Source organism: Oryctolagus cuniculus, chromosome 8 (assembly GCF_051225735.1).
Source record: "Oryctolagus cuniculus isolate XC-2025 breed Fujian yellow rabbit chromosome 8, ASM5122573v1, whole genome shotgun sequence".
In the NCBI taxonomy this organism is placed as follows: Eukaryota; Metazoa; Chordata; class Mammalia; order Lagomorpha; family Leporidae; genus Oryctolagus; species Oryctolagus cuniculus.
In genome coordinates, this window is record NC_142874.1 from 29,999,753 (window position 1) to 30,025,933 (window position 26,181).

General features: G+C 60.9%; 1 protein-coding gene across 6 annotated transcripts in view; it reads left to right on the forward strand.

Moving 5' to 3' along the window:
• PEBP4 (phosphatidylethanolamine binding protein 4) overlaps positions 1-26,181 on the forward strand; it is a 218,188-nt gene that overhangs the window by 181,557 nt on the left and 10,450 nt on the right. For all 6 annotated transcript variants that reach the window (XM_051836751.3, XM_089302227.1, XM_051836752.3 and 3 more), the window contains one exon: positions 24,591-24,636. In XM_051836751.3, the coding sequence (XP_051692711.1) occupies positions 24,591-24,636 (46 nt within the window). The remainder of the gene's footprint in view (positions 1-24,590; positions 24,637-26,181) is intronic.

Consider the following 26,181-nt stretch of genomic DNA (forward strand, 5'->3'; position numbering starts at 1 on the left):
GCTCCCTGACTCCCACCCCGTCACCTTCATGCTAGGGAAGCTGGTCCCCGCACACTGCAGCCTGCAGGCCATCCAGGGCTTGGCTGTGAAGCCCATGAGTGGCAAACGGCTTTTACAGGCTTAAAGAGTCCTAAGAAGCAGCAGGCATCCGGCCTAGCAGTTAAGACACCCGCGTCCCACATCAGAGTGTCCGGGTTCTATTCTTGGCTCCAGCTCCCGACCCCAGGTTCCTGGGGTGCAGCAGTGATGGCTCAGGTAGTTGGGGTCCCGGACACCCATGTGGGAGACAGAGTGAGATCCAGCTCCCAGACTTGGCCTGGCTGGGCCTTGACCCCTGCAGGCATTTGAGGAGTCAGCCAGCAGGTGGGAGCACTCCCCCTGTCCCTTCTCTCTAAGAATAATAAAAATAATAGTAATAATAATTTTAAAGGAGTTGTGAGAAAAAAGGAAGCACAGATTATATGACTAAAACCACCTGTGGCCCACCAACCCTTATGACCGGAGCTTTTCCAAAAAGCCCGCCCACCCATGGGGCTGCCCAGGGGTGCCATAGTCACCGCGTGGAAAAGGCACCACAGGGAAGAGACGCATACGCAGAGCCATGCCCCCTGGATGCCCGGTCGCTGCAAGGCCGTTTTTCACAAGGCGCCTACGTAGAGCTGAGCTAGGAGCCGAGACGGGGCTCGGGGCACCCAGGCGGGGTCAGCTGGAAGGAACACTGCGCACACGACATCCTCTGTCATGGAGTCGGGGTATCTGGTTTGCAAACAAAAGATGGAAAAGCTGAGAGTCACAGGGATGTCCTCCCAAGCTCCCACGACCCCAGGGGCCAAAGTTCTGCCCCCTCGCAGCCCAGCCACGTGAACCCACGTGTGCCAGGCAAGGGAAGCTGGGCAGCCATGCAGGAGGCTGCGCTGAGAGCCCCACGCCACCCCCTCTTCACGTGGATCCAGTTGACAGTGCAAGTTCACCTCTGAGTCATGCCCCCGCCCCCCTCCCCCCCGCCAAGAGGAGCACCCCAGTTGCTGCATCTCGGGGCTGGGTGGGGGGGGTGACACCCATCTAGCTCACTAACTGCCCCAGAGGTCTCGCAGGCGTAGCGCTCCTGCCAGGGGGGCTGTGTGGCCTCAGGCGAGCTGCTGGCCCTCTCTGTGCCTTCCTCTTCCACTCCCCACCCTGCTGCAGCCCACCCGGGGGACTCGGAGTGAGGTCATGTCTGAGACTGCTCGCGGCAGGAAGCCGCAGCGTCATCTTCCGGGTCGAGCTGGGTGTTTGCCATGAGGTCACCGCCATGCGTGAGCCCATCGCCGAGGGTGTCAGGAGCCAGCTCGGGGAACGCCACAGGGTGGGGGAGGCAGCAGCGTCAGAGCCAGCAGGGCCTTCGCAGTCCCCGAGGTGGGAGTTCAGACCCCAGCAGCTTTGGCAAAAGACACGATCGCTTTCAGCTTCGGCTTTCCCACCGGCCGTGCGGGAATAAAAAAAAAGTGATCCCCGGCACCCGGGGAACCTTGGCTATGGGGAAAGCTATGGGCCGAACGCTCCTCCGTGGCCTGGCCCCAGATGAACGCCGGCGCCCTCCATCCATGTCTGTGTCTCCCGGGGCAGCCCCCTGCCGTGGGGATGGGCTCAGTGCTCCTCAGAGCAGGAACTGAAACAGCAGCAACAGGCTGCTAGCATCGCCCAGGGAGCCTGCGACCTGCAGGGCCTGGGGCTCGAGGCCAGAGGACTGGACAAGGCCAGGTATCCCCCCAAACCGGCCCAGAGCACAGGCCTCCCTGGTCTGATGGGCAGCACGACAGTGGCCGAGGCCAGCAGAGTGGGTAGAAGCTGCCACAAGCTCCGGTGGCCTCTGTGCAGCTCACAGCAAAGCACCGAGACCCAGAGCAGGCTGCATTAGTCACCAGTGTTGACAAGCAGCTTAGCCGGTTACATAACCGCTGCCTCGCTCGCTCTGGCTGGCACTTCTGAGCCAGGGGCTCTCCCGGAGTTAGGGGTCTCAGGGGAGGGAGGATGCTCCTCTGGGAGCCCCAGGGGCCAAGGTTCCCCGCGCCAGCTCTGCCCAGGCCTGCTCCAGCCCTATGGGGCCAGGAGGAGGCGCTAGCTGTTCGCCTCCTGCCTGTGTCTTGCCACTGCCTCCAACGCAATCCCACACCGGTCTTGCAACCCCACAGCTCTTGGCACTAGCGGGGAAGGTGCCCCAGACAGGAAGGCCCCTCTCAAGGATCTGGGCTCTGGACAACGGCCCCGATTCCTGCCAGGGGTTGCATTTACCCCATGCCGGTCTTGGAGTCAGAAGCCCCCATGCGAGCTGTGCCTGAGGCAGTCACCCACACTAAGAAGAGTAGACATTTCACAGTAGTGATAACAGCTGATGATGAAAGAAATGATCTTAGGGGAGGGTATGCATGTCTTTAAAAATTTTATTTATTTGGGCCAGCGCCATGGCTCACTTGGTTGATCCTCCGCCTGTGGCGCCGGCATCCCATATGGGTGCCGGGTTCTAGTCCCGGTTGCTCCTCTTCCAATCCAGCTCTCTGCTGTGGCCTGGGAAGGCTGAGGAGGATGGCCCAAGTCCTTGGGCCCTGCACCTGCATGGGAGACCAGGAAGAAGCACCTGGCTCCTGGCTTCAGATCGGTGCAGCGCGCCGACCGTGGCAGCCGTTTGGGGGGTGAACCAACGGAAGGAAGGCCTTTCTCTCTGTCTCTCTCTCACACTGTCTAACTCTGCCTGTCAAATACAAAAAAAATATTTATTTGAAAGGTAGAGTTAGAGAGGGGAGAGACAAAGAAAGAGAGAGAAAAATCTTCCATCAGCTGGTTCACTCCCCAAATGACTGAAAGGCCAGGGCTGGGCCAGGCCAGAGCTAGGAGCCCAGAACTCCATCTGGGTCTCCCATGTGCGTGGCAGGAGCCCAAGTACTAGGACCATCTTCTGCTGCTTTCCCAGGTGCATTAGCAGAGAGCTGGATCAGAAGTGGAGCAGGGGTCGGCTTTGTGGCGCAATGGGTTAAAGCCCCAGCCTGCAGTACCAGCATCCCATATGGGCACCAGTTCAAGTCCTGGCTGCTCCACTTTCAATCCAGCTCTCTACTGTGGCCTGGGAAAGCAGTAGAAGATGGTGCAGGTCCTTGGGCCCCTGCACCTGCATGGGAGACCCAGAAGAAGCTCCTGGCTCCTGGCTTCAGATAGGCACAGCTCCAGCCATTGCGGCCAATTGGGTAGTGAACCAGTGGATGGAAAACCTCTCTCTCTCTCTCTCTCTGCCTCTCCTTCTCTCTCTGTGTAATCTTTCAAATAAATAAATAAACCTTAAAAAAAAAAAAAAAAGAAATGGAGCAGCCAGGACTCGAACCAGCGCCCATATGGAATGCTGGCCGCCCGCCTCTGTGCCACAGTGCCTGCCTTGGGCATGCATGCTTTGGCCCCTTGGGGACTTCAGCCCTCCCTGACTGCCTCTGCACACCTCTGCTATCCTTAGGAGATAACGGAAAGTCAGGAGTAGGTGGAGGGAGAAAGATTTCAGAGTCACTCCCACAGATCTCTTGACCCCGGGGCAGGAATTGAACAAACCATCCAGAAAGAGACCATGGCAGCAAGTGGGTGAGGTCGGGAGTCCATAAGCAGGGCAGGGGTCTCCACGGCCTAACCTACAGGAAAGCCCCCAGCCCCTTCCAGGCTCTCAGGACCCTGTTCCCTAGTCGGCAGCCCCTGGCAGTAAAGAGCTGAAGGGATCTCGGGAGCACCCAGTCCAGCCTTCCCACTACAGATGGGAACACTGGAGGGGGGAGCAGAAACGACTCAGCCAGGGCCACACAGCAGATCTAGGCCTCAAACTCCCGTCTCTGTGAAAGCAGAGATGGGGGAAGCCATCAGAGGGACAGGTGAGGGCTCTGAGCCCTAAACTTCCTGCCCCTCTGGCTCCACGCCAAGCAGGTGACCACCTGCACAGAGGGAGGACAGAGGGCCCCCAAGGAGGCCAGGCAAGCGGCCAGGAGGCCAAGTCAGTGCGGACAGTTGCTAGAACAGTCTTCTCCCCTCCCCTGCCTAGCTTGCCCCGGGGCCTGCAAGTGAATTCTTGCCCAGACATCTGACCTAGCGCCTATCACCCCAAGATCTCTCCCAGGCTCTGCTCGGGCGGGCGAGCGTTCCCAGCAGTGCGGAAGGCCAAAGCAAGAATGCCAAGGTCTTCAATAGGAAACCCTGCCTCGCGTCAGGCCACGAAATCACCCATTGAACAAACCGGACAGCCTGCGCATCCTACAAAGCAGGAGACCAGGCCCCAGCGGGTCCCAACACACCCACAGCCCAGCGGGCCAGATAGGAAAGGGACCGTGACCGCCACAGCCTAAGACGTCAGGGAGCACCTGAGCGAGTGGCCCGGACAGCAGAGGCCACGGGGCTGCCTCCCCAGGAGCAGGCATCAGACCCTGGAGCTTCTTCCAGGAACCACTGAGAGCCCAGGGCCCATGTCTAAGCAGGCACAGTTATGTCTCTTTGTCCCGCCTTGCCTCCCCCTAGACCACAGAGTCATCCTTTTGTTCCGTCTGAACCTAGGAGCCTGGGCAACCTCTTACTCCCGCCTCTATCCTCAGACTTTCCTCTCCCGTCCCTCTCCCCATCTGGGACCCAAACCCGGACCACCCCCACCCTGGGAACACGTGGCCTCGGCAGTGAGGTTGTGGGGAGGGGCCCCGCCAGACTCACAGCCGGACAGATGTGCTCCGTTCCCACACAGCTGTCCGGACAGCCCATCTGCACCCGCTTCCTGCCTGCCAGCTCCAGCCCCTCACACCTCCCACGCAGGAGCGGCGGAGTCTGGTCCAGAGACTTTTCAGTCTCAGTCCAAAACCTGATGCTTGAGGCGGCCACCGGCACAGCAAAGCCCAGGTCCCTGGCTCCCGCCCTGCCCGCTCCCCTCCCCAGCCCCCTACTCACCCCTTACAAGCAGTGGTGGCCTGGAAAGGACTTAGCAAGATGGAGCCCTTGCCTGGTCCACTCTGCAGGGCAACCCCCCCTGCCCTGCACCTTTGTCCTCGTGCAACACCCTCATGGCTTCCCTGCTCTGCTCCTGCCGTTTCATCGAGACTAAGAAGTGTGCACAGGTGTCCACCCGGGAAATGACTTATGACTTTCAGGAGGAGTTTAATACCAGAAGCTGTGCTCCCCACCCCCAGTCTCGACGCGGGGAGGTGGGGGTGTTTCTGCAAACCTTCATGTCTCTGGGATAGTCACGTGTGCCCTGGCTCCAGGACAGGAAGCGTCCATTCTCTGGGACTCCCAGGGACGGCGTGGACAGCTCTGTGGCTCCCGGGGACTGAACTCTCCTGGAGGGCAGGAACCGTGGGACATAGTACTATCTGTACACCTTGCAGCTCCCAGTGCTGGCTGTGCACCTGGCAGGCACTCGGGCAGGGCGTGGCCGCTGCACACCTGCAGCAGTCGGGCAGGTGCAGAATATGATAAAGGCTTTCAGATGGTCCACTGGGACCGTCAGAACAAGGAGACACGCGCCTCTCCATGATGGAGAACGGGGCGGGAAGTTGTGCTGGCAAATGAACAGGCATCACCTGCTGCATTACTGTCTCATGCCCTCGTGTATTTGGGAGTTAGGCAGAGAGACAAGAAACCACTCCCTTCCCCAAGGAGTGTGCGCAAACTCCCAGATCCCCTGTTCCCTGGAGAGCAGCACTGCCTGTGGGCGTCCGGCGTCTACACACAGCACTGCATCCCCAGAGCAAGGGTTGGTCCAGACTTTGCCAATGCAAGCGAGGACTGACTACCGTTTGCAAAGGGGCAATGTCCAGTTCACCCAGTCTCCCCACCACACCCTGGGACACACGCAGTCTTGGTATAGGACTTCAGGCATCAGCTTGGGTGCCAGGCTGGACACCCATTAGCCCTGAGCATCAGCTGGGGGTTTCTGGATGGTTCCCTGTAGATGCGCCGTCTCAAGGCAGGCCAAGTAACCACAGACGTGGGTTACTTCATTTGCAAAGTAGTTCTCTGTCGAGTGTCAGACAGAAGAGTTGGTGCACAAAGGCACCCGTATCTCACCTTTTTTTTTTTTTTTCCGTCTTATGGGTTGGGCTGCCCTCGTGGTGATGCAGTCCCTGTGAGTCAGGTCCCAGCCTGAAAACTCGGATATCCTGATAAGGCATACTGCAACAGCGAGAGAGGGTGGGTGAGTGCGGCCCTACCAGAGGGCTGGGTGGCGCTGGGGCAGGGAGGGCAAACAGAGCGCGCAGTGGGCAAAGAGGCCAAGAGCCTGGTCCCTCCCCAGGGCCCTTGATGCAGGCTGCGTGGACAAAGGAGGCTGGCCTTTGTCGCAGGAGTGGCAATTTAGGCTCCTGTGGTCTCAACCAAGAGCAGTCCAAAGTGTTCCTTAAACACAAAGGTATAAACACATCACACACACACACACACACATACACACACACTTCCTCTCCCAGGCAAGGCCTGCTGCTCCACCACCCACCAGTGGTCTGGGACTTCTCCCTGCACGCAGACTTAAGACAAAGGGAAACCGCATAGCTCCAACACTCCTCCACTCGTTTTTCCTTGAGATGGAGAAGGCTGAGAGTCTCCAACGTCCCTGGGAATCAGACCCAAGCTCTCCCCACCAGGCAGCTGGGGCTGGGAGGGAGTGGCAGAGCAGCGTTCTGGCCACCTCACAAGTGCGCAGCTCGTCTGGGGGCCCTCGGAGCTCCCCAGGTCTCTCCCGGGCACAAGATCATCTCAAGGCTGCCCGGTGGTAGCATCCACGTCCCTTCTCCTATTCATGGGATCTTAGCTCAAAATGACCACCCCCGCCAGTCCCAACTGTCCCGAGAGGTTAGAGGGGTGGGGGGCTTGACCTTGGAGCCCCTGCCACTCAGATTCACCAGGGCAGATTTCACAACCCCGGCACCGAGTTTTACTACAAGTTTCAGACAAAGAAGGTGTGTCGAAGCCGAGAGCATGCTTCTGCCCGCTGTGTGGGCGTCAAGTTCAATGCCTTCTTGTCAACACTTGAATGTGTTGAACATCACTCACAAGGGCATTCTTTAAGAAACCTATTAAGTTAATTACCCAGGCTTTTTTTTTTTTCCCTCTCTCTCTCTCTCTTGCTCTCTCTCTCTCTTTCTCTCGCAACCCCCCCATCCATGCATCTCATATAAAAAAATATTTTTTGGCTTTCTTCCTTTCTGAGATACTTTTGATATAACTCCTCCCCCCCCACCCCCGGCACAATCACATCTTGTTTATTTCTCTAACAGTTCATCAGGGTGGATGCTCTGCACTGATTGGCTCCTTAGCTCTTGGTACCAAGGGGAGCTGGGGTGGAGGGGAGCACCGTGTGACCCTAGGGGTGGGGGAGTGGGTCAGCTGGCATATCTTACTTGCCACCTAACTTACTCGAAGGAGTGACCACAGCCAGGATGAGGACAGTGAGGGGCAAACCAAGCCCCCACGGGGCATGTCCTACCTTCCCACAGAAAATGAGACAGGAGTCACTGGAGAATCAGGCCCATCAACAGCCCCTTAAATGCCAGCGTGTGCACAGAACCACCCACCTCTGCCCAGATAACTTTATCACAGCACCAGCCCATGCACATCCAAGCCCGTAGGAAAATGACAGCATGCATTTATTATAAAGGATCTCAAAGCGGGACTCGGAGAGCTCGGTTCTGGACTCACACTGCCCCTCTGTATCTGGCCTGGCAGGTGCCGAGGCCCTGGGTTTGCTCTCCTATAAAATGCAGGGTGGACCTGGCTCTCATCGCCTGCAGTTCGCCCGTGCCTCTGCAGCCAGCGCAGCTGCCCACCTGGACGGGGAAGCTGCTCAGAGCAAGGGGAGGAGCGGCCACGTTCAGGTTGACAGAGAGGAAGTCAGCACACCAGGCTTGGTGGCCGTACCTTGTGTGTGGCAGCGCCGTCCAGGGAGGGAGGACACGGGCAGAGCCTGGGGCAGGCTTGGCTTCCAGCTCTAGCAAGATACACGGCGGTCGTAAGTCAGGGGAGACGGCTGCCCGGCCATAGCTGGGAGCTGGGAGGTACAGACGCAAAGCCAGAGGAGCTCAGAGGAGGAGGGGCAGCGGGACGAAGCAGCCACACACTCCCCAGCCTCCTTGTTGACGCCACGCATGACCAAAAAAGCCACTTGTAGACCTTCCCAGCCAAGGTGGCAACACCCCTGGCGCAGGTGCAGATGCAGCCCCAGAGCTCTGCAGGGTCCCCCCACGCCCAGTCCTCACACCCATCCTGGTCCCCTGGCCCCAGACAGGCCTGCACCAGGTCACCCCAGCCTTGTTGGTGCTGGTTTCCCTGTCCGCTGGGCTCTATGAGATGGCCCGGAAAAGGCCTCGCCCGCTTATCGGGAGCCGGCTGCTTGTGTTGGGAGCGGACCCAGGACCACTTGTGGGTGTCCTCGCCCAGCTGACGGAAGCTGGTGGCCTCTGAGCCTCACCCCAGGGACCACCTCGTCTAAGTGCACTTGAGAGTGGGGAGGGGAGAGGACAGCCCTCTGGTGGAGGCCAAGGACTTGAGCACCCGAATGGTGGACGAGGAGGCTCACAAGCCTCCAACATCCTCTGCCCCAGGCACCCGGTATCCAGTTTCACTGTGCCCCAACCAAGCAGGTCTGGGACCCAGGACTCCCGGGGCAGGAAGAGAGGGCAGTCTCTTCTCTCTGTGCCAGACCACGGTCCATTAAACACTGGCTGAGGGGCCGCTCTCCGCTTGCCATCCAGGACCCACTCAATGAGCCATCCAGTCTCAGCGGGAGGCACCATCACGCCAAATAACCTAGGACCAGTCCAGGTCTGGGGAGGCCACTGGAGGGCAGAGGCTGATCCAGCGCTTCCCTCCCTACCCCCATGCATGCTTGTGTGTGTGTGTGTGTGTGTGCACGCGCATGCATCCCCATTGCTCAAGTTGACTGAGTATAAGCCTTGCGTAAGCCCGGGCCCTCGTCCAGCCGAAAACCGGCCTTCTCCCCCCTCCCCAACCTGCCTCCACCCAAGCTGGGGCAGACGTCTCCCCGCCAGGTCCGTGGCTCTGTGGGAGAGCGCGCACGCCCCAGGCTCCCGCTCCACTGCGCAGGCGCAGGCTGTTCACACACTCTCACATTCCCTGAGAACGCCCCGAGGGCACTGTGCGCGCAGCCTCTTCCGGGAGACTTTTATGGCCAAAAAGGAAGTCTAGGCACCGTTGGAGCAGCCGGGCCAGGGAGCAGGCAAGCGCCTGCCAGCAGGGGAGTCAGCCTTCAGCCCTCCTCTGGGAAACTGGCTGCTCAGGCACCATCCAGCTAATAGGAGCATTACTGCCAGGGACCCGCGGCTGCCTCTGCTAACCCTGCTCCCCCAGGGGTGTGTGTGTGTGTACACGCACCTGCGCACATGCGTGCACACACATGCAATGCCACCTGCCTGGCTGCTCACATGGGCTCACCCAGATCTGATCCCAGCAGCCTCCCCACTGTGACCCCTAGAACAAGCAACTCACCCAAGGCCATGCAGCTCCAGGCCCAGAACCCAGATCTCTGTGTCCACTCACAGGTCCTAGGCCAAGAGGCTGAGTGTGAGAGGGACACCGGCTGGTGGCAGTGAGACACTCGGGGAGCGAGGGCAGCCTGCACAAGGGCTGGAGGAGCCCGGGGACCCCAGCCCAGGGTATCACCTGCAGTTTTGACGTTTGGCACCACGGCCACTGGCTACGCGGGGCTCCTCCCGCTGAGCTGGACTAAAATGCAATGATTATTTCCACAACGCCGTTCCTCGGGTGCACCGGCTGCCTTCGAAGCGTCCGGTGGCCCCACATGGCAGGGGAGAGACAGTGCTGGAAGTGGCCGAGCGCACCGTGCTGGACAGCGCCCGCGTTGGGGGAGGAGAGCGTGGTCGGAGGTCCAGAGAGCCCTGCTCCTGGTGGCGAGCTGGGGAAGGGGTGGAGGAGAAGAGGAGGGACACAGGAGAGAGCGTGGGGAGGGCGAGGCTGGAACAGCAGAGACGGGAAGGCAGGAGGGGGACCAGATACGACAGGTGGGACCCGGGGGTCCTGCTGATGGTTTCCATCGAGCCACACGCTTCTTGGGATACAAAAGGAAGGGAGAGAGAGAAGAAAGAAAGGGAAGCTAGTGATGGGAAAAGGCTTCTCCACCCCATGTCGGGTGCATTTTTCAGACGGGGGGGGGGCTGCCCTTCGATTCGATCCCACTGACACCTGAACGCCCCATTTAGTCGCCTGCACCCAGCTTCTCTTAAGCAGAGACAGCACTGAGCTGGGCCAAGGGCATCCGCCTGTGAGATGGAAAACACCTTTCATTCCGGTCCTGCTGTGGCTCTGCAGGGTGCTGGGGAGAGGGAGAAGTCTCGGGCCAGGCAGGAACTGGGTGTCTGGGAGCTCCTCCCCTGGCGCCCCAAACACTCAGCACTCATCAGAGGGGAGCAGCCACGGTCCGAGACAAAGCACAGACAGGGGTGACAGAGGAAGGCTGTGTGGAGAGAAAGTCGTGCAAACAGGGCTGCAGCGAAATGGAATCAGAGCAGGGCACGGGAGACTGAAAACAGCTGGAGGCAGATTTCCTCTCTCACTGGTCGACCTAGACAGGGCGAAACCTCTAGCCAGCTGCCCCTGGGGCCCCCAGAATCACCAGGCCACCCCATGTCCCTCCATGTCTCCCTCCCACACCAGGTTACACCTCCGAGACCCCAGGCCGGGGCCATGTGGACTCCCTCCGCCCACCCCTCTCGCAGCCCCGACTCCCACCAAGTCCCTTAGGTCGAGAGGGTGCTGGCTAGAGTGCACCTCTGAAAAGTCCTGTGCCCCCGGGCCTGGGCAGCAGCCAGGAGTCTTAGGAAGATCCAGATCTGCCCTTCCCAACACGGTGAGCACGCCCAGGGTCGCCAGAGAAATTCCAGCAGAGGGGAAAGAATCGGCTGTGAACACAGACCCCTTTGTTCCAAGGTGCTGGCGCAAAGAAACGCTGGCCGATGAGTCAGGAGGACTTTAGATCGCCGGCCAGGACACCTGGACCCAGACCGGGGCGTGATATGGGCTTCGGGCTCCCCGGCTGCACACGGGGGGCTGCTGGGCCCCACCCTGTCTGCTTGCTGGGAAGCAGGATTCCCAGCCCCTGCACAGCCGAGAGGGGCGAGTACCATATCCAGAACCTGTGCCCCTCCGAACCTCCCCTTCCTGCAGTCAGGCCTAAGTGCATGCCCCCTGCCCCCTGCCCCCTGCCCCCTGCCCCCGGGGACGTGGCACTGTCAGGGGGTGACCCCCTCCAAGGAAAGCTGACGGAAACAAACAGGGGAGGTTGGTTAGGGGCCTGCGCACCTGCATTCGCGGGCTCCCGTACCCTCTGCTGACCCCAATTATCCACACAGTGCCCAGAGGCAGGGCTGGGCCAACGCCTCATGGGAACATTGAGGCTGCAGACTGAGTCATCAACAAGTCTCTCGCCACTGGCAGACCCCAGCCTGGTGGGTCGTGGCTCCTGCCCAGGCTCTGACCAGGGGACCACATTTAGACACCAGCGGAACCCTCGGAAGCACAAAGGCACCTGCCTGGGCCTCCCTCCTCCTCCAAGGGCTGCTGTTGGCCACCCCCAAGGGCTTGTCCATGGCAAATGGCTTGGATCACCCGCCCGTGTCCCTGCCATGTGTTTCACCCCCGAGTGATATACCTCCCCCTGACCAATCAGAGAGCCCGGGGCAGAATTCCCAGAAGGACTTGAGTTTCTCATTGAGCTGGGAACACAGGGGCAAGTATCTCTTTAAAAATGCTCCCTGCAGAGCAGGTCACACTGGCCTGCAGCCACAACACCCGGGGCTGTGAGCTCACCAAGCTCCAGGAAGCCAAACAGGGTCAGGCTTGGCTGGTCCCTGCGCCCCGGAGACCTCCCAAGCAAAACACAGGTGTTGCTAGTGATTCAGCAGGTGGCCCCGCCCCCCGCCCGGAGCAGCGGGAGCGGGAGCCACGCTGCTCAGGTGCCAGGTTGAGGCTGGAATGACTCAGGCCATGCCTATCCGGACTGGGCAGAGGAAGGGGGCGGGGCGCAGCGGGCGGGCTCTTTCTCAGCCTCCCTGCCATCCTGAAGCGTTGATGCCCTTCCTTAAGAATCAGGGTGTATGCGCTTCGTCCCTCCCCAACCCCTGCCCAGTCCTAAGGCCGGCCGCTATCAGCCATCGACCTACATTTCTGACCAGCTAAGGCATGGAGGAGGAAGCCCAGCCTCCCCAGGGACCCCCACCCTGTACAGCATGGTCTGTGGCTGCCATCTGGCCCCCGGGGCGGGGGCAGGGGGTAGCCCCCAGGATGGTCCCTTCTGCTTTGGGAACAGGTGAGGATGAAAGAGGTCGGAGAAGTGAGGACTGTCATTAGGCTGTTTTATGAGCTCAGAAATATTCATTACACCCCAACCCCATCATTAGAGACTGTGGTGAGCGCTTGGGGCCCCTTCTTTATTGCAGTAGAAACTGGGGTGGGGGTTCTCCCCCCAAAAGGGAGCTCTGCTTCTGCTGCTGGGCGGGGTCTGGCCCAGGAGGTGGTCCGGGGCCTCTCCACTCCCAGGTCTGACTCGCTGCTCTGCACGTTCCTCCCCTTGGAATCAGGAGGGTCCTTCAGCTCACAGCGGACAAGACAGGACCTGGGACTTCTTGAGGAAGTGGAGGGGGTGGGTGCTGTTCAGGGCCCTGCCCTGGGAGCTGGAGTCTGGCACAGGGGGCATCGCCACCCTGGCTGGCAGCTTTCCCCCCTTCCTCTGCCTAGTAGCACCTGTGTGGCTTCCTCCAGGACACCTTCCCTGAACCCCCACAAAGCCTGCTCTGCATCCTGTTCCCAGGCGTGTGTCTCTGTCTTCGCTCCCATGTCTAAGTGTGTGTGTCTCTCTCACACACACACCTAGCAGGAGCTGCATACCAGCGAGCTGAACTGGCAGCAGCCAGGAGCCAGGGCAGGGTGAGGGAACTGGGACAGAAAGGGGGTCCTCCCTCCGCGCCCCAATTCTTTCCTGTATCTCCTGGCCTGGTTGCTTCTTCAGAGCCACAGGCACCAAAGGAAGGGCCCGCAGATAATCCACCTGCCACTGCCAAGGCTGTGCCCCGCTTACCTCCCGAACGGAGCCCTGCACATAAACCCCAGGACCCAGGTAGCTGGGGGCGCCCCTTGCACTCTGCCCCCTGCCTGTCCCCAGAGAGGCAGCCACACGACCAGAGGGGACCACAGTGACAGATCCAGCAGGGGCCTGGATCCGGGGAAAGCCAGAGAGTCCCCCCTGCGTGACAGGCCCGAGGCCCAGGGGAGGGGGAGGGGCGCCGGTGGTAATAGGCTGAAGCCCACCCCGCTGGTGCAGGCTAGCGAGGTTGAATGGAGCGTGGCCAGACCCCACAGAGAGGAACAGGGGCTCGGAGCTGGCAGATTAATCAGCTGTCGTTTGCATTCATTAAAGCCCCCTTGCCTGCGTGCAGCTGCAACCTTAGCCACCAGGGCAACTAACTGCTCACGGCGAAAAGTTTCTCTCTCTCTCTCTCTCTCTCTCTCTCTCTCTCTCTCTATCTCTCAGCTCCCTGGGGTAGAGCTCACTGACCAGCCTGACTCCTCTGGGGCCCCTCCACCTGGGCGGAGGCCCACCCTGGACTGCAGTGCGGTGGGCTTTGCGCGGGAGGGGAAGCCCCGGAACGGGAGGCCCAGGAAGTGGGCAGGCTGCCCCTTGGCCCCTTTCGGGGTTCTTCCCTGCTGTCACCCCGTGCCCTTTCCTCCCGTCTCCCTCGCACCCCCAAGGCACAATCACCTCGAAAGACTGGGCCCTCCTCAATGTTGTGCAAAACACTCATTTCAACACACTGAGAGACCGGCCGTGTCCTGCACGGGGGAGGGAGCCAAGTGCGTGCCACCCCAGCCCTGCTCTCTGCCTGCGGGGAGCATGGCCTTGCTGGCAGCTCCAGAAGCGGCCAGGCTCAGCTGGGCAGGCAGGATCAGCCAGCCTTGCCAGGCTGGGCCACAGGTCTCCCTTCGTCTTGCTGGCATTGTCCAGAGACAGAGGGGACAAGCCTAAGGTCGGGGCAGTACTTCCGGAACTCAGCCATGCTCATGCTCTGTGGGGTGATTGTACAGGCAAGGTGACCCAGCCACGAGCGCAAGCCCCGGTCCCAGCCCCGGCAGTCCCTGGTGGGCCACACGTGCCGTTCCCTGGGCCCTGACAAGTGAAGCCTGGCTTGACACAGGCAGGCAAGGCCACAGAGGCGCAGCACACCCTGAGCTGCCAGGTGCTAGGGGCAGTGGTCTCAGTCCCCTGTCTCCCTGTTGGTGCCCATAAAAGAAGCAAAGAGAGCGGTTGAGGGGGCTTGGACTGCGTGTGCCTGTTCATTCTCACACTTTCTGGAGAGCGCTGGGGGCATGGAACTTTGCTCAAGATTCTGGATCCTTCTCCCACAGAGCCCACCCCCTCTTCACCAGGCAGCCCCAGGCCTGGGCTCAGAGACCAGGAGAGGCAGAGGGAGCGGGAGAATGTGGACTGCACGTCCTCCTCCGACCGGAGCTGAGGAGGAAAGCGTAAAGTAGGGCAGAGGAGACGACAGGGCCGGAGCAGGACCCAAGAAGCTGGCTCCGCCCACTTCCCCCGGGGAGGCCAAGGTGGCCGCTCCCAGTCTGCATTCCACCCCTCGAAGCCTAGTCCTCGTGGCCTGGTTTCCCAGGGACCACCGTCACCCCACAGATGGCACAGGGCGGCGGCAGAGCAGGCAGAGGTAGCTGGCCATTTCCTGGCTGGCAGAGAGAGCCAGGGTGGGAGGGAGGGAGAGAGGGGGCCGAGGGGCGCTGGGAGGATCGGGGAGGCCAGGCCCACGCTGTGCAGGATGGGGGAGTCCCCAGGCAGCCATCACGGCCAGGCTGGGAGCCCTGCAGCTCCCTCTTCCCTGGCTGGGCTGCAGGTGCCCAAGCCCTGTTTGTTTTAGGGATTAACTGCCTCCTTTCCTAATTGTCCTGCCCGCTGCACCTGCCACTCCTACCTGTGGCCCTGGGAGGCAGGCAGGGCCTGCAGCCACCTCTCTCCCACCTGTCCCTCGGGCACTGGGTCCCGACTCACACACCCGGTCCTCGCCACCCATCTGTCAGGGGTCTAGAGAGTCCCACATCCACCTGGCCTCACCACACGGTCCAATCCTCAGCCTTGTCACCGACCCCGTCCTCAGCGCCCCCCGCCGCGGTCCTGTGTCATCTGCGTCGTGCTCGGTCCCTGACATTCGGCCCCGAAGGGCCGCCCGGAAGAGTGAGTGTGTGAGTGTGCCAGTGTGTGTGAGAAAGCGAGTATGGCGAGGGAGAGTGTGGATGACCCTTGCGCTTGGACAGCGCCGTGGGCCCTCAGGGAATTCCATCTCCTGTACTTGGGCGTGTGTGAGCATGCGTGAACTTGAGCATGTAAGGGCACGTGTGAGCGTAGGCGGACCTGTGCACGCGTCTTGTGTGGGCACGTTGCCACCCTCCCCTGCCTGGCTCACTGCTGCCACCAGGGCCCTCTTGGACGCAGCTCCCCTGGGTCCTGCTCCCAGGGCTGAAGCGCCGGTCTCACCCCCACCCCCGCTGCACCCTCCCCACCCGTTTCGGAAAAGCCTCGCCACTGTTTTGGTTCCGTCCCTCCCATCGCCAAGCGGTTTCTGGCCAAGTTTCCATGAAACACCAGAGCCAGTGGCGTCCAACTTGCTCCCCACCCAGGGTCCTCCTCTCTCTGGTCTCTGAGGCCGCCCCCCAAGCCCAGTCGACAGCTGTGGCTCCGAACCTCCCCAGAGCCACTGGGTGGGTCCGTGTCTCCACGGGCTTGGGGGGCGGGGGGTAGGGACAGAGAGAGAAGTTGGGGAGGAGGACGAGCAGGAAGGAGGCCAGGCTCAGATGGTATCATTAAAGAGATATTAATGCCCTTCATCAAAGCGTATTAACAAACATCGCATGCCACTCGCTCCGCGCGCCCTGGGTGAGCCAGGCCCAGCGGGATGAGTTCCACAGTCACAGCTGAGTGACCTCAGAGCCCACGGCACGGCCATTAGCCTCACTAGGCTGACCCTACCGGGGGACACAACCAGAGCGCCGGCAGGGCGGGTCTGGGGTCTCCGCGGGCGGCCAGAGGCAGCGTCTGCCCCTCAGCCCCGGGCCTGTCCACTCCCCGGGCAGCCTCCGAGCTGCCACTCAGGGTTCAGTGGGGAGCTCAGCCCAGCCGTGGCCCTTCCACACTTGGACTTCACGACATGCCAGCTCCTAACTGCATCTTTACGACAACTCGGTGAGGGAGCCAGGGCTATGCGGTCACCCTGTTGGCACTGTAGAGGAACGCAAAGCGGGGTGCTGTGGGATTCCACGTCCTGCTCCAAATGGTGCAGCTCGTGGGTAACACCGCTGGGCTCGGAGCCCAGGTCGGTGTTAGACACAGCCTAGCTCCCCTCGCTGGCCGGGTCTCACGGCTGCCAGAGACCAGAGAAGCCCAAGTGCACGGCACCAGAGCAGTGCAGCCATGAAATTCGTACCCAGCCCTGGTGAGGCACCTGCTGCCCTTACACACCCCGCGGGAGGGGGTCCCCCTTCCTTTCCATGGTGCCCACTCACTAACACTCAGTGGCTGGCCCCCAAGGAGGGCGAGCAGGTGGGAGGCTGTGGGGCGTGCCGTCTGCATTGGCTTTTCAGCGTGGAGGTCTGGTGGCTATGAGCCGGGTGCGGTGCCAGCCACAGTGGTGATCAAAAGTACAGAAAGCGTTCTCCACCTACTGCGGCCAAGGAGACAAGCACTGGTGTTTTAATGAGATGGCATCCCAAATAGTCAAGAGCAAGGGCGCTGGGGAGCTAAACATGGAAGGCTTGCGGTATCAGAGGAAGGTACCGGGGAGGAAGAGCCAGTTACCCCCCCCCCTCCACGACATGATCGCAGATAAACGAGGCCTGCTGGCAACCCGCTGGGGTGCCGGAGCTTTGACTTCTGTCCCGAGGATCTAGAAATGGCCGTCTTTAGCCCCAGCTGACCCCGCTGCACCGTCGTCACGGTTAGCTGGCAACTCACGGTGTTAGCGCTCCAGCTGCCTTCGTCCGTCTCGTCCGCCTCAAGGTGGAAAGGGTTTAATGAGCGCGTACGTCGTGTTCTTGATTTGTTCTCTTCCCACTCTCCTGCTGCCCCTACCCCTGAGCCTGCACCCAGAGCTAGAGGACCCGTGACAGGTGGAGAGCAGCCTCCTTGTCCCCCACGCCTGAAAGTGACTCCAGCGAGGGTCCCCGGGCAGGAGGTATCCCCGAGGCAGCCGGACAGGGGAGCCCCAGCCAGCACAGGCCCCAGAGGCGTCAGGGACTCAAAGCTGGTATCTTTATGGCAGGAACTCGGGGAACCAAATTTAAAGAAAGTGGGGGTGTCCTCAGGCCAGCTTACATGGTGTGAAGTAGGAGGCTCTTTTCATTTCTAGGGTTTTCCTGTGTTTTGAAACTTTTTTTTTCTGGTTGTTTAAAAGAATGAACACACAATGGCTGGCACCGTGGCTCACTTGGCTAATCCTCCGCCTGTGGTGCCGGCACCCCGGGTTCTAGTCCCGGTCGGGGCGCCAGATTCTGTCCAGGTTGCTCCTCTTCCAGTCCAGCTCTCTGTTGTAGCCCGGGAAGGCAGTGGAGGATGGCCCAAGTGCTTGGGCCCTGTACCCCATGGGAGACCAGGAGAAGTACCGGGCTCCCGGCTTCAGATTGGCGCAGCGCCAGCCATGGCGTCCATTTGGGGGGTGAACCAACGGAAGGAAGACCTTTCTCTCTGTTTCTCTCTCTCACTGTCCACTCTGCCTGTCAAAAAAAAAAAAAAAAAGAGAGAGAGAGAGAAAAAGAGAGAGAATGCACACATGGTTCTTGTAATAATAATAGTCATTATTTGCACAAGGCAGGTGTTGGGGGGGGCGCGGGGGGCAGGAGTCCCAGACTCACCTGCTCTGAGCGAGGCCTCAGTGCTAGCATGCAGCTGCCCAGGCTCAGGCCTGCCCACGTCCTTCCTGGACAGGAGAGGCAGCTGGGCCAGCCTGCCCTGGTGACCCCCCGGGGACACAGCTGCTGGCATGCACTTGGAACACTGGAAAGGCCTCCCTGGGGGTCTGCAGACCCCAGGTTGAGGCTGCTGGTGGCTTCCATTCTCAGAAGCCTGAAGCGTCGCCCAACGGTCAAGCCTCGCCCCAGCCCACGGCCCTGCCTCGCCTGGAGTCTTCCAGACCTGCACGCTGCTCCCGGCTTCAGGGGGCCGTCTCCTCAGCGTAAGGTGCCTTCCCCTTCCCTGCCTCGTGCAGTGGAAAACCAGAAAACTCCTGTACATCCTCCAGGGCCCGGGCAGAGTGCAGCCTCCCTCCCACAGCTTGCTCCCAACACCACCTCCAAGCAGGCAAACCTTCCCTCACCTGGTAGTGTGATCAATTGATTGATCATTGATTGATCTCCCCCACTAGGCCAGGAGCTCTTCAGTACCACACACGGTGCCTTATTTATATTTACTTTAAGATTTATTTTATTTATTTGAAAGAGTTACAGAGAGAGGTAGAGACAGAGAGAGAGGTCTTCCATCCACTGGTTCACTCCCCAGTTGGCTGCAATGGCTGGAGCTGGGCAGATCCAAAGCCAGGAGCCAGGAGCTTCTTCCAGGTCTCCCATGTGGGTGCAGGGGTCCAAGGACCTGGGCCATCCTCTACTGCTATCCCAGGCCATAGCAGAGAGCTGGATGGGAAATGGAGCAGCCGGGTCTAGAACCGGCACCCATATGGGATGCCGGTGCTTCAGGCCAGGGCTTTAACCCACTGAGCCACAGCGCCGGCCCCGCCTTATTTATATTTCCATCTCCAACCCAGAGACTCGCATGCATTTGCTCATCTGTGCCTCTCCTCGGGTATCGTTCCTCGAGGCCAACCCTGTGCTGGATATTATCACACACACACATGGACACACATGCCCACACATACATGCACACACTGAAGCACACATACATGCACACACACACAAGTGCAAAGCAGGATTTATTCAGAAACCACTTGGCCTGGACAGCCTATACTTTCCATGCCATAGACAACCTCGACCTTGGCCTTGAGAAATCTTGCTTCTAAGCCAGTGTCGTGGAGTAGAGTGGAACAGTGGGCAACACTCCTCCCATCTAGGTAACTCCTAACTCCAAGAACCAAATCAGCCCCACCCCACTTGGATATCTGTAGACCCCGGGAAGCAGCCGACTCCAGACTAGTTATCAGAACCTGGGGGTCCCACTGCCCCCTCTGTGCCAAGACCACACACCCTGCTGCCCTGTCTGTTGGCATATCCTGAAGACAGCCCCCACCACTGACCCACCGCCCACGCAGGTACCGGGAGGGGTCCTATCAGGACTACGAGGCTGTATTGCTTGAGGGACTCTGGTGTACAGAATAACTGGGCATGCCTCAGCCTGGAGCCTGGAGCACGCAGCTCCCGGGGGCTCGCCCCTGCGCCTCGCCCCCCTTCCAGCAGACCCACTGCATCCACCTTGGCGGCTTTCCCCAGGCCCAGGGCAGAACAGCAGCCATGGGCTAACGGCCTGGAAGTGTTTTCCCTGGGGCAGGGTCTTCCCCAGGCTGGGGGAGGGCCCCAGCGCCCGGCTGGCCCTTTGCTACCTGCAGGATGCATGGGCCGCCGGGGAGGGGGCAGCAGGACATGCACCCAGTCCTGAGCTGTTTCCTGACCTTTGCCCTTGGCAGCTCACAGGCTGCAAGGAGCCTCCCTGCGGGGTGCCAGCGCGGGGGAACCCGGAACCCTGCTCCCAACGTCTCTTCTCTCCCTGCCCTGCCCCCTCGAGGGTCTCTCTCCCATCTCCCCTTATCCCCACGACACCTTTCTTTGCCTCACCTTTCTAGGTAGGGACTCCTTAGACGCCCACTCCCCTCACTTCCCAGAGACCCAAAAGCGGCTTTGAAGCCAGCCTGGAGAGCGACTGGCTCCTCCTGGCCAAATGGGAAGAGGTGGGTGAGGAGATTAAATCATCTCCCTCGCACTCGAGGAAATGCGCACTGACCTCCTGCAGCCGGGGGTCAGCGAGCCCGAGCCCCCGCGAGTGCCCGGGGCCTGAGCAGAGGCCCAGGTGGGCGGCCGGCTGCCTGCAGGTAATTGAAGGGGAACGAGACACCAGGCCTGCATCCCTGCTGGGACCAGCGACAGCCGGGCCTTTCCCCACCCAGCAGGCCTCACAGACAAACTCCAGGCACAGAGCCTTCACCTACGTAAGGGGTGTCCCCGGGCAGGGAGGAGTACCGCTGGAGGCCACCCCACCACCACCAATTCTGCAGCCCTCGGGGTGTCCCCATGGGGACAGGAAACCAACAGTAGGGGTGGGAGTAGAGTTTATTGACCCGGCAAGGGCAAGGGGAGGTGGAGGGGGCCAGGGCGCCCCACCCATCATACGCAAAGCATCCCAGGAACTACAAGGGCAGGCAGGACACAGCCCCTGCCCTTGGGCCGCTGCACGGTCTCTGGGCTCTTTCCAGTCCAGTGCACGCCCTTCCGGACATGGGACATTGTGAGGTCAGTGGGTTGGGCAGCACCTTGGAGAATCTTCACTGAACGCTCATCAGGAATAAGATCATAACGGTGGGGATGGACTATTGTGCTGGCTTCCCGCACGGCCGCATGGTGCTCTATCTTGATCTGAGCCAAGTCACTCAGAACAAGTCCCGTGGGATGGTCTGTGTCACCCTGGTCCTGGAATACGGTGCTGCGACCCTCGATGAGCCCCGTCTCTGCCCAAGTGTTTCACCAAGTGGGCCCTGAGGCGGGGCGGAGCTGGGAAGGAAACCTCAGGGTCCAGGGTCCTGCCCCTTCTCTGCAAGTAGAGCACTTTGTGTTGATTCCTAGGCCAGGCGGTTGAGCCGGCACCCAGTACCCTAGACACACGTGCACGAACACACACGTATGCACAGGTGCCCGCGGGTGAGTGTACCTCCAGAACTGACTGCTAAGGAAAAGAAGCCCCTACTCTCTTTGTGAAAATTATTTAAAGATTTATTTATGGAGCCGCCACTGTGGTGCAGTGGGTTAACCCACCGCCTGCAAAGCCGGCATCCCATATGGGCACCAGTTCAAGACCCGGCTGCCCCACTTCTGATCCAGTTCTCTGTTAATGTAACTGGAAAAGGAACGGAGGATTGCCAAGTGCTTGGGCCCCTGCTCCCACATGGGTGGGGGAAAAAAGATTTATTCATTTATTTGAAAGGTAGAGTTACAGAAATAGGGGGAGAGAGAGAGAGAGAGAGAGAGAGAGAGAGAGAGAGGTCTTCCATTTGCTGGTTCACTCCCCAAATGGCTGCAACAACCAAGGACTGGACTAGGCCAAAGCCAGGAGCAGGAGCTTCTTCCGGGTCTCCCATGTGGGTGCTGGGGCCCAAGGACTTGGGCCATCTTCCGCTGCTTTGTCAGGCCATAGCAGAGAGCTGGATGGGAAGTGGAGCAGCCAGGACTCGAACTGGAGCCCATATGGAATGCAGGCGGCGGCTTTACTCACTGTGCCACAGCACTGGCCCCTCTACTGTTTGCTCACATCCTGTGCATTTCAGGTTCTATGGCGTGGTTTCCCCTACCCCTGCCCTAGACAGGAAGGTCACGGGCACCAGACTTCCTGTCCCCAGGGGATGCTGATAAGGAAAAGAGTCGCCTCCCTAAGCCACCCAGTCCCTGGCACATGGAGGAACCCAGAACGTCCCCCCAGGCGCACTCCCCGGTACCTGGGGTGCTCGTGACCTGCTGTCGTGAGCTTCCCCGTGCTCAGAGAGTCAGAACGACATCTACGCTGCCTGCGGGTTCTGCATGAACGTCCCCCCTTTCCCTCCTTTTTAAAAGTGCAGCTGTCTGAGCTCTGGTAAGGAAAAGGACCCGTCGTCGCCTTTAAGAGGTGCCAGCACACCTGCAGGCTGGCGGCAGGGCACCTGGCACTGGGGGGAGGGCATTAGTGGGGGCAGCCCGCCAAGCTGAGGAGACCCGAGGTTGTGGGGCCACTGCCCCCTCCTGCAGGTCCTCCTTCCAAAGGGACAGGGACGCTGCGTGTGTTCCCCAAGTGCACACCCCCGCCTCTCCAGGACCCCCTCCTAGTCCAGTGCCCCAAGCAGTGCGCCCAAACCTTACCGCACCCTGGACTCTCCCCGAAATTTAGCCGGGTTCTCATCCAATCCCAGAGAGCCCCGGCTTCCTGCAGTGACCACAGGCTAGATGGGACATCCTTTAGAACATTCATTAATTTGAGAGGCAGAGACGGACAGACAGAGCTGCCGCCCACTGGCTCACACCCTAAACGTCTGTAACACCAAGGGCTGGAGCAGGCCAAGGCCGGGAGTCAGGAACTGAACAGCCTGGGTCTCCCACGGGGACAGCAGGGGCCCAGAGCACTTGAGCCGTCACTGCTGCCTCGCGGACAGCTGTGGGCCAGGAAGGAACCCAGGCACTTGCCGTGTGATGTGAGCGGGCCAACTGGCATCTTCACCACTGAGGCAAAGCCCCGCCCCCTCGATGTGATAGGCTGACCCCTGGAGACGTTAGGAGACCTGACATGGGATGGGTCCTGGTGTTAGCTATTTTAAATATGGTCTTCCAAAAGCAGAACCTCCCCCACCCCAGAGGAGCCACAGGAAGAGCTCAGGGAGCCAGGCCACACAGCCCCGGGTCCCAGCATCCTCCACTCACTGCACATGTCACTCCATCTCTGGCCTCAACGGGTTTCCTAAGCTCCTCCCAGGTATCAGTTCTCGGACTTACCAGGGAGGGAAGGCTCACAGCTGCAGGGAGCTTGGCCAATCCTCAGCCCAACCTGAGTAACTGGAAGCCATGCTGACCCCACTCCGCCACCGCGTCTGTCCCTGCTCTTCCCACCAGCGAGGACCAGCCGGGACAGATCCTGCTCCCTGGCAGGACTGAGTGGTCTACATGCCATCCGTGCCCCAGTGGAGGGCAGGGAAGGCGGGCAGGAAGGGCCAACACTGGCCTCGGCGAACCGAGCCCCAAGGGTTCTCACAGTGTCAGCCGGGCTGGCCCCCGTGATGACAGGGAGGGGAGGGTCAGACTTCCCACCCTGAGCAAGGCTACAGGTCACACTTTCCATGGAGCTCCCCGCCCCAGCCCCCTCTGGGAAGAGAGAGGACTTGTTCGTCACCAAGGGCGGGACCCTTGCCGCCGGCGGGGGATTGCAAAGAACAGCCTGCTTGGGTTACCATTGTTTGATTTCAACAAACCGCTGGCTGGGCTGCCTTGGAAAAGAACCAGGAGGGAGGCTGGGCTGGCTTCTCTGGGCCGGGCCCCAGGCTCTGTCCAGCCGGGGAGTGCGGCCAGAGGAGCTGTTCTAGGAGAGGAGCTGCTTGGTCCCTGCGGGTCCTTACCTCTTCCTTCCAGAAGAGATGGGTGTCGAGGGGAAGGGCCTCCACTCTCCAACCCCTTGGCCTTGTCCTGGGGCCCAGGTCCAGCCTGCATGGGGAGAGGGTCAGGGCGGAGCTGGCATCCATGGGGGCCTCAAGGTCAAGGCTCCCAAGCAGGAAAGATCAGGGTCAGAGACAGTGGCTGGGCGTTGCAGGGCAGAGACACCACCTTCACAAGGTATGACAAGCAAGCGTGGAGGGTCTGTCCCGCTAGTCTCCTGCCCCTTCTCCCGGCTGAAGGTGGCCGGTTCAGACAGGGACAAGCCTGGGGCAGCGGGATCTCTGGCACAAGTGGCCCCAAGTGAGAGCCGCAGTAGGCGAGCTGCAGCCTGAATGGGAGGAGGCCAGGTGGATTTTGGAAGGGGCAAAGGGGGAGCCAAGGGTTGACTCTCCCCCCAACCCTGTTCTCCCCACTCCAGGGGGCCTCCCACGTTCACCCATCCCCGCCCCCCACCTGAGCACCTCTGGGAGGCCAGGGCAGGGGCTGCACCCAAAAGGGCTTGGAGGACAGGGGGCCAGGGCACAGTTAGGTGTTGGCAGAATCAATTAAGAGCCACGCTAATCACCATCATTAAGGCTATAAAACCCCACACCTAGGGGCCCGCAGGGCTCCCTGGCATGGCCCGAGGCCGTGAGCCGTGGCACGGACCCAGGGGCCCGGCTCCAGTCGCTTTCATCTGAGCCTCTCCCCGTCCTGCACAAACAGTAATTAGCAACCGCCCCCGGAGGGGGGGTGCTCATTATCCCACAGACACTGAGCGGAGGGGAGGGATGGGGGGAGGGAAACTGAGGCTGCCTCAGTAGCCAAAAAACCGCCCGGGGCTCAGGGGCCAAGTCAGCTCGAGGCTGAGGGAGAAACTGCTGCAGAATCGGCGTTCCCCCTAAACCCCCCCAACTCAGGTGGCCTGAAGTTCTGAGTGCCCCAGAGAGGGGACTGGGCCAACGAGGGAGCCCCGAGGGAGCCCCGAGGGCCCCCAGCCCCTGCCCCCGCTGGGAGCAGACTCTGCAGGCTGATGGTGACTTTGTGCCCAGGAGGGTCCCACTGGGATTCCCCAGAGGTCAGGCGGTCTGGCCAGCCCCTCCAAGCCACCCTCAGCCCTGAGGCACCCACTGCAAACCCCACAGGGGTCCCCCGCTCCCCAGGACCCTGGGCACTGAAGTGTAGTGCCCCTGGAGTGACCCAGGGCCCTGCCTGTCTTCTTCCAGGGTGCTGACTTGAAGAAAGGGAAGATTCAGGGCCAGGTGTTAACAGGTAGGCGCCGACACCGGCACCCCGGGGCCCGCAGCAGGGGCCGATCTGGTGAGGCAGTGCCCTGGTGCTCTTCACCAGGCAAACCCCTCCCGCACCGTCCACCGGGGGCTCTGGTTTCTCCTGCAGCAGCTGGTCCAGCCCGCCACCGGCAGTGGCTCCGTTTTTCAAAAGGATGAAACGGGCAGACTGTCGGCCCCAGGTGGCATGGTTGGCCGGGCACAGGGCCAGCAAGGGGCCGTCCAGACTGGAGAGCCCTCGCTCCTAACTGGGGTGCCCTCCCCTTCCCCAACTACCCCCCCAGCTCCCCTCCCTCTCAGATCCCCTTCCTGCAAACGGCAGCATAAGACTGAGCCTCACGGCACAGGGAGGCAGCCGAACTTGGGGCAGCCCGTGGGTTGGCTCTCACGCCCTGCTCGGCCACTGGCTGTGGGCGTGGCTTAACGCCCAGAGTCCCCATTTCCCCACTGAGATGTGGAGAACGCGTGTAGCCTGGGCCAGAGGCAGGAGGGGGCGCAGTCTCCATCTCCCCTGGGAATAAACCCCCACTGCAGCCAGCCAGTGAGCTCTGACTCCAGACGTGTCCCCCACCCCCGGACTTGCCCTGGTCACCCCTCTCTGGCCCTCAGCGGGCCCGCCACACCAGCCCTCCGCACGCCGCGGCTTCCCACCCCAGGCTCGGACGTCTTTCTCCCCAGTGACAGGGCCTCCAACGCGCCTGGTAGCCCTGGCACCCGGGCCATGGCACACACCTCGCCCGAGGCTGCACCCAGAACCACGGCGACGCACAAGGCTCCCAGCACAGCCGGCTCCGTTCCCACTGTGAGCTCGCGCGCACACACTCACACACATCTGCAGGCCCCAACCCTGGGGAAGGATGAATAGGCAGGAATTCCCCTGGCTGCAGGCGCCCTTGTGAGCAAGAGAGCAAAGGAGGGAGGGGGCCACCAGCGGCCCCACGGCAGATGCTGCTGCCCCACCACTCCCCAGGAAGGGCCATGGAGAAGCGGGGAAGAGCAGTGGGAAGGGGCAAAGCGACCTTAGGAGGAAGCCTGGCTTCGGTCTGGGCTGGCAAATCCCCCTCTCCCTGTACGTGCCTGGAGGTGGGGTGAGTGAGAGCTGCCCCCTGCCCCCCACCGTTCCCCAGCCTCGCCCAGGGAGAGTGAGGAGGAGGAAGACAGGCCTCTTCCCCAGTGCCCCGAACGCCCAGCTCCTCCGGCTCCCATGATCAAACCTTTGAACCCCGTCCCACCCACCCCCGTAACCACTTCCAGATCCTCCAGGGCCAAGCCAAGAAATCTGGCTTCTTGGACTTCATAAGGAAATGCTAAAATAAATAAATAAATAAATAAATAGAAATCCACTGGCAGACGCACTCCACGGAGGGAGATGGGTTTCTCTGCGGGCAGGAGACAAAAGCAGAGACGGGAGGAAGGCCTGGGAGCTACACGGGCGCCCAGGGCCTGCACGCCAGCCCCAAGGGCTTCCTCCCGCATCACCTCCTCCGCCGCCCCCAAAGCCCCCAAAAATGTACTTCCTAAAGGGAGA